The sequence below is a fragment of the Telmatherina bonti genome (assembly GCF_933228915.1).
Source record: "Telmatherina bonti genome assembly, chromosome: 13".
Taxonomy (NCBI): Eukaryota; Metazoa; Chordata; class Actinopteri; order Atheriniformes; family Telmatherinidae; genus Telmatherina; species Telmatherina bonti.
Window position 1 is genome coordinate 36,027,102 of NC_136611.1, and position 12,657 is coordinate 36,039,758.

General features: G+C 45.9%; 1 protein-coding gene across 1 annotated transcript in view; it reads left to right on the forward strand.

Moving 5' to 3' along the window:
- c5 (complement component 5) overlaps positions 1–12,657 on the forward strand; it is a gene marked incomplete at both ends in the record, with an annotated part of 64,871 nt that overhangs the window by 32,269 nt on the left and 19,945 nt on the right. The window contains 7 exons of the mRNA XM_079251745.1: positions 1,813–1,939; positions 2,050–2,115; positions 5,293–5,484; positions 5,567–5,651; positions 8,606–8,688; positions 8,913–9,052; positions 10,860–11,090. Coding sequence (XP_079107871.1) covers positions 1,813–1,939; positions 2,050–2,115; positions 5,293–5,484; positions 5,567–5,651; positions 8,606–8,688; positions 8,913–9,052; positions 10,860–11,090 — 924 coding nt within the window. The remainder of the gene's footprint in view (positions 1–1,812; positions 1,940–2,049; positions 2,116–5,292; positions 5,485–5,566; positions 5,652–8,605; positions 8,689–8,912; positions 9,053–10,859; positions 11,091–12,657) is intronic.

A 12,657-nucleotide genomic window follows, 5' to 3' on the forward strand; every position in this document is an offset into this window, starting at 1 on the left:
GGGTAGTTTCCCTCTGCCTTCGGATGGGGGGACGGGTCCTGACTTTTTTCTGTGCTTATGCAGCGAATAGCAGTTCAGAGTACCCCCTGGAGTCCTTGGAGGGAGTGTTGGAGGGTGCTCCCTCTGGGGACTCCCTTGCTGTCCTGATTGACACGCCTCTGCAAGATTGCATGGACATTGGGGACAGTGCCTCTGGCCTGGCAGACTGGGGTGGTGGTCCCCCTGTTCAACATGGGGGACAGAAAGATGCGTTCCAACCACACTCCTCAACCTCCCTGGTAAGGTCTATTCAGGGGTCCTGGAGAGGAGGGTCCATCGGATAGTCGTATCTCGGATTGAGGAGGAGCAGTGTGGTTTCTGTCCTAGTGGAACAGTGGACCAGCTCTATACCCTCCTTGGGGTCTTAGAGGGGGCATGGGAGTTTGCCCAACCAGTTTACATGTGCTTTGTGAATCTGGAGAAGGCGTTTGACTGTGTCCCCCGGGTACTCCTGTGGGAGGTTTTCTGGGAGTATGGAGTACCAGATCCCCTTGTACGAGCTGTCCGGTCCCTGTACGACCGGTGTCAGAGCTTGGTCCGCATTGCCAATTTGGTGACCTCTGGATTGGGTCTCTGCTTTTATGGTTGATATGGTCCTGTTGGCTTTATCTGGTTTGCATCGATTGCAAAGTGGCTGGGATGAGAATCAGCACCTCCAAATCTGAGACCATGGTCCTCAGCCGGAATAGGGTGGATCGCCCTCTCCGGGTCGGGAGTCAGGTCCTGCCTCAAGTGGAGGAGTTTAAATATCTCGGGGTCTTGTTCACGAGTGAGGGAAGGATGGAGCGTGAGATCGACAGACGGATCGGTGCGGCGTCTGCAGTAATGCGGACTCTGCGCCGGTCTGTCGTGGTGAAGAAGGAGCTGAGCCAGAAGGCGAAGCTCTTGATTTACCAGTCGATCTACGTTCCTACCCTCACCTATGGTCATGAGCTGTGAGTCGTGACCGAAAGAAGGAGATCTCGTATACAGGCGGCTGAAATGAGTCTCCTCCGCAGGGTGGCCGGGCTCACCCTTAGAGATAGGGTGAGGAGCTCGGTCATCCTGGAGGAGATCAGAGTAGAGCTGCTGCTCCTCCGCGTCAAGAAGAGCTAGTTGAGGTGGCCTGGGCATCTGGTCAGGATGCCTCCTGGACGCCTCCCTGGTGAAGTGTTCTGGACACGTCCCACCCGGACGGAGACCACAAGGAAAACCCATGACACGCTCAAGGGATTACATCTCTTGACTGGTCTGGTAATGAATCTGGAAGAGCTGGTGAATGTGACGGAGGAGAGGACGGTCTGGACTTCCCTGCTTACACAGTTGCCTCTCGACTCGACCCGGATAAGCAGCTGAAAGTATATGTATGCTTATTAATATGTAATATTACCTGTAACTTCACCATGATGTAACCAGCAGTACTAGCAGGATATGGCCAGGTTTACATTTAGGAAATGGTGAGGTATTATCTGGTTATTACCAACATGTTACAGACTGTTACATGTTATTACCATGTTGTCAGTAAAGTTTTGCACACAGTCTTTAACTAAAGGAGATGATGTTAAAGAACGTGCTTTAAACCAGTGACATGTTGAAATAAATGATCATCATCATCATCTGACAGGCTAGCATGGTCATGTGACATGGAAGATGGGAATTGATTGGATAGTTTAGTGTGTAATTTTGTTGCTAAAACTCTCAGTATCACCTCCAGAGTATCAAGACAGCTGTCCTCATGGGAGTTGTTTTTGTAGTAGCTGAGTGCAGCTGTGTGACATGTACGGTGGCCTGCAGGTCTTGCATCACATTGAAGACGCTGATATAGGCTGTGGAGGAGGTGGCGGCAAAAATAACTCTGATGTTTTCCGGCTGGCAGGCCTCACCTTCATGACCAACGCCAATGCAGACCCAGTGAGCAGCAGTAAGTGTGTCAGCAACTTAATCAATCAGATGAGGATAACACACACTGCTGCTGTTAACGCTGCATGAGACAGCTGTGTAGTTGATGTGATAACCTGCATGTGTGTGCAGGTGAGCCGTGTACAGCCGTCGTTCGTATAAAGCGAGCTTTGACGGAACAGGAGAAGAAAGATAAAGGTAAGTTTCCATCCTGCAGGTAACAGATGTAGGCAGGCAGCCAGACAAGTAGCGGGCAGACAGGTAGACAGGCAGACAGGTGGGCAGGCAGACAGGTAGACAGGCAGACAGGTAGACAGGCAGACAGGTAGACAGGCAGACAGGTGGGCAGGCAGACAGGTAGACAGGCAGACAGGTAGACAGGCAGACAGGTAGCGGGCAGACAGGTAGACAGGCAGACAAGTAGACAGGCAGACAGGTAGCGGGCAGACAGGCAGACAGGCAGACAATTAGACAGGCAGACAAGTAGACAGGCAGACAGGTAGACAGGCAGACAGGTAGCGGGCAGACAGGCAGACAAGTAGACAGGCAGACAGGTAGACAGGCAGACAGGTAGCGGGCAGACAGGTAGACAGGCAGACAGGTAGCGGGCAGACAGGCAGACAGGCAGACAGGTAGCGGGCAGACAGGCAGACAGGCAGACAATTAGACAGGCAGACAAGTAGACAGGCAGACAGGTAGACAGGCAGACAAGTAGACAGGCAGACAGGTAGCGGGCAGACAGGTAGACAGGCAGACAGGTAGACAGGCAGACAGGCAGACAGGCAGATAAGTAGACAGGCAGACAGGCAGATAGGTAGACAGGCAGACAGGTAGACAGGCAGACAGGTAGGCAGGCAGACAGGTAGACAGGCAGACAGGCAGACAGGCAGACAGGCAGACAGGTAGACAGGCAGACAGGTAGACAGGCAGACAGGCAGACAAGTAGACAGGCAGACAAGTAGACAGGCAGACAAGTAACAGGCAGACAGGTATACAGGCAGACAAGTAGACAGGCAGACAGGTAGCGGGCAGACAGGTAGACAGGCAGACAGGTGGGCAGGCAGACAGGCAGACAGGCAGACAGGTAGACAGGCAGACAGGCAGACAGGTAGCGGGCAGACAGGCAGACAGGCAGACAAGTAGACAGGCAGACAGGTAGCGGGCAGACAGGCAGACAAGTAGACAGGCAGACAGGTAGCGGGCAGACAGGTAGACAGGCAGACAGGTAGCGGGCAGACAGGCAGACAAGTAGACAGGCAGACAGGTAGCGGGCAGACAGGTAGACAGGCAGACAGGTAGCGGGCAGACAGGCAGACAATTAGACAGGCAGACAAGTAGACAGGCAGACAGGTAGACAGGCAGACAAGTAGACAGGCAGACAGGTAGCGGGCAGACAGGTAGACAGGCAGACAGGTAGCGGGCAGACAGGCAGACAGGCAGATAAGTAGACAGGCAGACAGGCAGATAGGTAGACAGGCAGACAGGTAGACAGGCAGACAGGTGGGCAGGCAGACAGGTAGACAGGCAGACAGGCAGACAGGCAGACAGGTAGACAGGCAGACAGGTAGACAGGCAGACAGGCAGACAAGTAGACAGGCAGACAAGTAGACAGGCAGACAAGTAACAGGCAGACAGGTATACAGGCAGACAAGTAGACAGGCAGACAGGTAGCGGGCAGACAGGTAGACAGGCAGACAGGTAGACAGGCAGACAGGCAGACAAGTAGACAGGCAGACAAGTAACAGGCAGACAGGTAGCGGGCAGACAGGTAGACAGGCAGACAGGTAGCGGGCAGACAGGTAGACAGGCAGACAGGTAGCGGGCAGACAGGCAGACATGTAGACAGGCAGACAGGTAGCGGGCAGACAGGTAGACAGGCAGACAGGTAGCGGGCAGACAGGTAGACAGGCAGACAGGTAGCGGGCAGACAGGCAGACATGTAGACAGGCAGACAGGCAGACAGGCAGACAGGTAGCGGGCAGACAGGTAGACAGGCAGATAAGTAGACAGGCAGACAGGTAGACAGGCAGACAGGTAGACAGGCAGACAGGTGGGCAGGCAGACAGGCAGACAGGTAGACAGGCAGACAGGCAGACAGGTAGACAGGCAGACAGGCAGACAGGTAGCGGGCAGACAGGCAGACAGGCAGATAAGTAGACAGGCAGACAGGTAGACAGGCAGACAGGTAGACAGGCAGACAGGCAGACAGGCAGACAGGTAGCGGGCAGACAGGTAGACAGGCAGATAAGTAGACAGGCAGACAGGTAGACAGGCAGACAGGTAGACAGGCAGACAGGTGGGCAGGCAGACAGGCAGACAGGTAGACAGGCAGACAGGTGGGCAGGCAGACAGGTAGACAGGCAGACAGGTAGCGGGCAGACAGGTAGACAGGCAGACAGGTAGACAGGCAGACAGGTAGACAGGTAGACAGGCAGACAGGCAGACAGGTAGACAGGTGGGCAGGCAGACAGGTAGACAGGCAGACAGGTGGGCAGGCAGGCGAGAGCTGTTTCCACACAAACACAATCTTAAATACTACCACTAGATTAGTAGATGAGGCGCAGGTGAAGATCCAGTTGCCGGGGAAACAGGCCCACCCACCGCAACCACACACAGGAACAGCATCACATCCTGAAACTGTGCAGAAAGGTGTTAAATGTAACATTTGAAAAAGTAAGCAGAGGTGATTATTTTAAGGATTTGTGGACTGTCATGTTGTGGTTGGATGGTTGCCTTCTCATCTTTAATATGGTGAAAGTAGAAACATCTGAAAACCACGTCCTCCTATACACGGGGGTTGGGGGTTGGGGGTTAAGTTAACTGAAGTTATTTATTACTAAAGTTGTGAACCAGATGTGATGATGATCTGCGATTCTTCCAGGTTTTATTCTAACAATCTGGAGTAAAACTGGAAAACTGGCAGGTGGTCAGTTCTAGAAACATCTGAATATATAGCAATGACAGATTTACCTCAGGCTGTCATTAACTCGTGCACATTTTATAAATCAAATTAACATTTTAGAAACCAAAATAGCTGATTTCTAACTTTTTTTTTTTTTTTTTTATCTTTCGTTTATTTGATCTCATTGTATTCATTTTTTTTTTCGGACCAACGAGCCTTCATACAAACTTTCACAGAGAAGAAGCCAGAAGGCTAAGACAGACAAATTATTTTAAAAAGAAACCAAATGATCAGAAAGTGTCTGAAAATATCCCCAAACCGCCTGTCGGTCACATTAAAGTATCGTCTGCATAACGGAGGCATGCAATTTAAATCACAACCAAGCATGTAACAAGGATCAGTTCCATTCAAACCGAATGAAACAGATCCTTGTTAATGTTGGATGAAACGGTGATGTCTGTGTATCTGTCCAGCTAACAGCTATGGCAACAGGAAGGTGTGCTGCGAGCACGGGATGCGGTACATCCCGAAGAGCTTAACCTGCGAGCAGTTTGCCATTCAGAGCTTCAGGAAGAACCAGGCCTGCAGAGATGCCTTCAAAGAGTGCTGCGAGTTCATCCAGAAGAGCCTGGACCGTGACGACAGACTGGTGCTGGGACGTCATGGTGAGTCACATCACCCACGGCGACCGATGAGGAAGTTCATCATGATGTCATCCTAACAGCTGGTTTGCGTTTGCACCTGCAGACTTGGGCGCGAACTTCGACGAGGTTCCTGCTCTGGTGCGCAGCTACTTTCCAGAGAGCTGGTTATGGGAGGCGCATGAAGTCAGGTGACAGAAATCAAACACACCCCACACAAAAATAGAGGTACAAGATAAGGACATTTCTATACCTATAGGTACATTTTAAAGAAATGTTCTCCCAAAAGTACAATACTGGTCTTTAAGAGACCATAAACACACCTTCAGAGTATGAAAAAGGGTTCAAAGTGACATAAAGTACAAATTTGTACCATTTCGATCATAAGGGTACCTGCAGCATTGAAAAATGTCATGTTAATGGCTGTAATGTTACAAACTAGAGCAGAGTTGAGTGATGACAGTAGTACTACTTAACAGTCATTTACTACACCAGACAATGAAGGTCAGATGCTGCAAACTAAGTGTACGTCTGGTCAGTATTTTGAGTTTTTGAAGGTTATTTCTAGATTAAAGATAAGATAATATTGCTAAGTTGCATGGACCAGGCCTAATGCTGTGGAAAACATAAAAAACATAACTTGATAAGGTGAGGTTGAACTTGATAAGGTACAAAAATAGACCAGAACTGAAGGGTACAGAAATGTCTCTCAAAAGAGTACACCCCCAGCGACAAGCATTTGTACCTTTTTAGCTACAAGCTGGTACCTCTGTTTTTGAGTGGGCATGAGCTTCAGTCTGGATGAAGAATCTGAATTTCCGCTTATGTTACACAGACCAGTAGGGACCAACACAGACCAGCACATACCAGCAAAGACCAGCAGAAAATAGTAGAAACCAGTAGAGACTCACTGAAAACGGCTGTTGCGTAATGGAGACATCAAGGAAAATGAACTGGGAACACCTGAGCTAAATCTAACTGTAGCAGTGTTTCTACGGTAACCACACTGACCTGGTTCTTGTTTGACGAGATATTATTATCCTGACTTAGGATGTAAGAAAGACCAGGACTTCCATACTGAACCTGTCATGATGGATAGATACAGGATCTATACTGGATCTATACAGGATCTATACTGGATCTATACTGGATCTATAATGTATCTATGCTGGATCTATACTGGATCTCTGCTGGATCTATACTAAATCTGCAGTTCAATTCAATTCAATTCAATTTAATTCAATTCATTTCAATTCAACTTTATTTATATAGCGTCAAATCACGGCAATGCCATCTCAAGAAGCTTTACAGACAGAGACAAAAACATAATGAAAGCCAATTCACAACAGCCTATATAACTGGAAACCAACAGATTAAGTTGGAGGTCCAACTCAATCTCCCATCCTGAGCAAGCACACAGGCGACAGTGGGAAGGAAAAAACTCCCTTTTAACAGGAAGGAAACCTCCGGCAGAACCCGGCTCAAGGACAGGCAGCCATCTGCCTCTGCTGTGTGGGGGGAAGAGGACAGAAAGACAACAGACAACAGGAACTGCTACTCCCGGCCAGGGAGACCTGCTGAGACAGGAGACATACATGTTAATGATGCAACACTGTTATGGGGGGGGGGGGGGGGTAAAAGAGAGAGATAAAGAGAAAAAGAAAGAATCTCAGTGTATCAGGAAACGTCCCTCAGCAGTCTAAACCTATAGCAGCATAACTAAGGGATGCTAACCATCCCTAGCTATAGGACTTATCAAAAAGATAAGTCTTCAGCCTAGTCTTAAAGGTGGGGAGGGTGTCTGCTTCCCTAACACTAACTGGGAGCTTATTCCATAAGAGAGGGGCCTGATAACCAAAGGCTCTGCCTCCTGCTCGGCTCTTTGAGACTCTAGGAACCACAAGTAAGCCTGCAGTCTGCGAACGAAGTACTCTGCTTGGTATATAAGGAACAATGAGGTCTTTGATATATAGTGGTGCCTGGTTGTGGAGGGCTTTATATGTAAGGAGAAGAATTTTAAATTCTATTCTAGATTCAACAGGCAGCCATTGAAGAGAGGCTAAAACTGGAGAAATATGATCTCTCCTGCTGGTTCTGGTCAGGACTCTGGCTGCAGAATTCTGGATCAGCTGAAGGCTTTTCAGGGCATATTTAGGACAGCCCAGTAATAGAGAGTTACAGTAATCTAGTCCCGAAGTAATAAAAACATGAACCAGTTTTTCTGCATCACTCTGAGACAGAATATCCCTAATTTTGGCTATATTACGTAAATGAAAGAAGGCTGTTTTAGTAACCTGCTTAATATGTGGACCAAAGGACAGGTCAGGGTCAAATATTACTCCAAGGTTTCTCACTGTAGCACTGGAAGCTAAAGTAATGCCATCCAGGTTCATTACAAAACCGGAAAGTTTAGCTCTGAGTTTTTCAGATCCAACGAGAATTACTTCAGTCTTATCTGAGTTTAAGAGGAGAAAATTTCTAGACATCCAAGTCTTTATGTCTATGAGACAATTTTGTAGCCTATCGGGGTGATTTGTTTCATCTGGTTTAAAGGATAAGTATATCTGAGTATCATCTGCACAACTATGAAAGTTTATTCCATGTTGTCTAATATTTTTGCCTAAAGGGAGCATATATAGTGCGAAGAGTATTGGTCCAAATACAGAACCTTGAGGAACTCCATGAATTACTGTAGTTTGTGAGGAGGACTTGTCATTTACATGAACAAACTGAAGTCTATCAGATAAATACGATAAATACGATTTAAACCAGCTTAACGCTGTACCTGTAATAATGGATCTGTAATGGATCTATACTGGGTCTATACCGGATCTATGCTGAATCTATACTGGATCTATAATGGATCTATAATGGAGCTAGCATTGATCTATACTGGATCTATGCTGGATCTAGCATTAATCTATACTGGATCCATACTGGATCTGTACTGGATCTAGCATTAATCTATACTGGATCCATACTGGATCTAGCATGGATCTATACTGGATCCATACTGGATCTGTACTGGATCTAGCATTAATCTATACTGGATCTAGCATGGATCCATACTGGATCTATCCTGGATATAGCATGGATCTATAATGGAGTGTAATCTGGAGTGAACTCTATGTGTTTGTGTCTTCAGGTCAGGGGAGGTGACCATCACCAAGCCTCTGCCACACTCTCTAACTACCTGGGAGATAAAGACTGTTGGCATGTTTGAAAACGGTCCGTTTCTTCCTCATTTACATAATCTTCCTCTTTTTGCTTCATGCCATCAGCTAAATGGCTTCATTCAGGTGTTAATCCTCCTCCTCGTCTTCATCCCTCCTCATCCTCCTCAACCGCTGTACTTTATGTATTTTTGTGCTCTGTTAGACGTTGTGCTGTAATTTGCTGCATGCAGACACGGATAAAGCTGTGTTGAACTGATGGCGTTGCGTGTGCAGGAGGCATGTGCGTGGCGGATCTGGTGAAGGTGTCGGTCAACCTGCAGCTCAGCTTGGACGTCCCGCTGCCCTACCAGTTGGTCAGAGGAGAGCAACTGATACTACAAGGATCTGTGTACAACCAGATGTCCGACGTCATCTCGGTAGCAGCAGCACACTTACACACACCTCCCTTTTATCTGGTTTGTGTTCTGCCAGTTTGTACGGAGCCACTTTAGTTCTGGTGCAGAGAGGGTCTGATAATGGAAAGTTCTGCTTTAGAACCTCTAGGAACCAGCGGTGAACCTGCAGTCTCAGAGCCACGTGGTGTGATGGTGGAATCTGGAACTCTGGGATCTTTAAGATCCAGTGGAAATTGGTCATTACAAGTTTTATACATGAGAAGAAGAACAAGAAAACCTGAAAATACGTGTTTAGATCTGTGAAGCTTGTTGGTGGGAAAAAGGATTTATCTGGAATTATACTGGGATACTGGTAGGATCTCCATATATGGAATTGTAATGTTTTTTCAAGTTCAAGTTTATTTATAGAGTACATTTTTTACAGCAGCAACTGCCCAAAGTGCTGAACAATAAAATAACAAACAACACTCCACAATTCAAACCTGCAATTAAAAATGAAAAAATAAAAGTAAAAATTAAAATACACAAAGGACATGCTCAGGTTTGATTAAAAGCCAGTGCAAAAAAGTGGGATTTAAGAACAGACTTAAAATTGGAGACAGATTGGGAAGTTCTGACTTGGGTGGGAAGACTGTTTCATAACTTTGGAACCACAACAAAGAAAGCTCTGTCACTCCTGGACTTCAGTCTGGCAATTGGGACCTGAAGTAAGAGTTGTGAAGAGGACCACAGAGTCCTGCCTGGAACATACTGGTGTAACAACTCTGATAAATATGAGGGAGCCAAACCATTTAAGGCTTTAAGAACAATTTTAAAAATCTTGTTGCAGGTCCTAAATCTAACTGGGAGCCAGTGCAGAGAAGCAAGCACGGGGATGATATGATCATGTCGTTGTGTTCCTGTATGTAGGAAGTCCATGTGAGGTCCACTGATCAATACCACAATAGAGAGAGTTGTAATAATCTAGATGGGACATGCTGAGCAGGTGGATGACTTTCTCTAGGGCAGGTTTGGGAAGATAAGGCTGTATTTTGCTAATCAGCCTTGAGTTAAAGAAAACACGTTTCATTTCAAAATAAAAAAAATTGACTGAGGTGTTTGACTCTGAAGATGTCCACTTCCGCCCTGCGATGGACTGGCAAGCTGTCCAGGGTGTACCTGCCTTTCGCCCTAAGACTGCTGGGATAGGCTCCAGCTTCCCCACCACCCTGAATTGGATCAAGCGGTTAGGAAAATGAATGAATGTCCACTTCCTGTCACAGCTCTGTGTAACAGAAAGTGGTGATCAACCAGCTGATTGTAGACCACAGTATTTGTGTTTTTGAGGTTTTTTTATTGCTTTGTATTGTTTTTATTGTCATTTAAGTCCTAAAAAAATTATTTTAGGAGGGTGACCCAACAGTCTAATGAATATGAACCTTTGGTTGGATTAACAGGACCAGACTGGACTCCTATGACCAATTCAAACCATGAAAGACTCAAACAGCTGGTTGCCGTAGCAATGATCCAAATAAAAACACCTACATTCGTACTTGTGGGAGTAGGAGCACTGCAGGATTTATCATAAAGCAGGAGTGTCAAAGTCATCCCTCAAGGGCAGCTGTCCCACAGGTTTTCCATGTATCCTGCTCCAACACACATGACTTTCCTTAAAAGGATCCAACAACCAATGAAGTTCTGCACAATGACTGATTCATCTGAGTCAAATGTGTTGGAGCAGGGATACATGGAAACCTTCAGGGTTGTGGCCCCTCGAGGACTAGGCGTTTTTCATGTTCAACATGAACATGCAAACGTGCAATGTATGAGTCCTGATTTTCTCCCTCAGTTCTGCGTTACACTGATGGCCGGTCCAGAGATCTGCCTGCTGCAGTCCACACCAGTGGGGGGAGATGGCAAACATGCCACACCCTGCAGCTTTCAGCGCCTGTCTCCAGGTGGGGTGGCCAAGGTGACCTTCACTGCGCTGGGCCTGGAGTCTGGAGTGCATACCCTGACGTTTACCCTGAAAACACCAGAAAAGGACATGGACATTGTGAAGAAGGAGCTACGAGTGGTGGTATGTAGCCGCACGAAGACCTGCAGGGTCCACTTCCAGGTTAAAACCTTTAGTAAGGAGTGTTTCTAACTCCTCACCATTAGCCTTTAAACCTCTATCAGACCGCCCTGATGTCTGTTTCTTCTGTTATCAGCATAGACTGTATATAAACAATGTACAGAGCCTCCTAATGTCACCTGTAGATTTCTGAAGGGCAAATTTGAAGCTCATTGAAGCTCAAACTTTGACCTGCCTATAGCTAAGAGCTAACAGAGCTAACCTGGAGCTAATGGAAGCTAACCAGCTTACGGAAATATGCGGGCTAAAGCTAAATCACCCTGTTAACCGGCTAAAGACTGTTGTTCCACATTCCTCCTTCTTGAAGCAGCAGATCAAATACCTGTCAGTCAAAAGGACATCCCCATAAACATGCTATATTTAAAGAATAAATTGGTTATATACAGAGGAGTGATTAAAAAAATTCACTCCCCCCCACCGTCGTCATGATGGTAAAACCTGACCTATTAAACAGAAAATGGATTTTGTACCAGGCTGTAAGCATGTTTATTTCTGCAGTAAGCATGTTTATTTCTGCAGTAAACATGTTCATTTCTGCTGTAAAGTTGTCCTTTTTAACATGGGAGTCTATGGGGATTTGCTCTGTTTTGGAGCCCCTAATGGATGAAGGAAGTAACTGCAGTTTGATGTCACTTCTGCATTAGCTGCACTTTTAACTACCGGAAGTCGTTTGGTCATCAAGAACAGTAGTGTGCAACTTGCTGATGGATATCTGACCCTTTAGGCGACCTAGGAGGATTTCAGGTGACCTAGGAGGATTTCCAGCCATTAATATCTTATACTGCAGGTTTACAATCCAGCCCAAAAAGCTAGTATTTATTCAGAGACTATGTTAACAGATCCATGATAACAAATCATTTATCATATTTTCTTCCTTAAAAAATCATAAATCTCTACATTGTTGCCAAAAGACCAATTTTTTCATCTTGAAATGATGGTGGAGCCACATCCTGTCAAACTTTCCACCAATCAGAGAGCTTAAATTGATATCAATGTCTAATCAGAATCAACGAGATTAACAAATGGCTGAATAAAGCCAGGAAGATGTTTCTGATGCCTCTGAGTTTGACTTGGTTTACGGAGTATAGCAAGTATAGGAGTATGCAAATAGTTGTAGAAATAACTGCAAATGGAGGGAAAGTGTAAATGTATAAACTTATATAAATAGTAGGGCTGTGACGGTACGCTTTTGTCCCGATTAAATTTGATTCCGATTTTTTGGGTGCCGATTCGATTTAAATTGTGATTCTCAAAATTCTTTGATATTGCTGATTTTTGTAGATAAAAAACAAAATTAAATTTATAAAACTTCTTTTTGCACATATTTTTTCTTGACTTCAGTTAGGAAAAAAACAATACAGTAGCCAGACTATCATTCTGCTGCTATAATGCAGTAAGTAATGCAAGACAAGTAAAAAGGTCAATAAAAACAATAAAAATGGCAAAAAATTTTATGGTGGAATAAATTTATTTTCATTGAAAAAAAAAGATTTTTTTTAACAAAAAATTA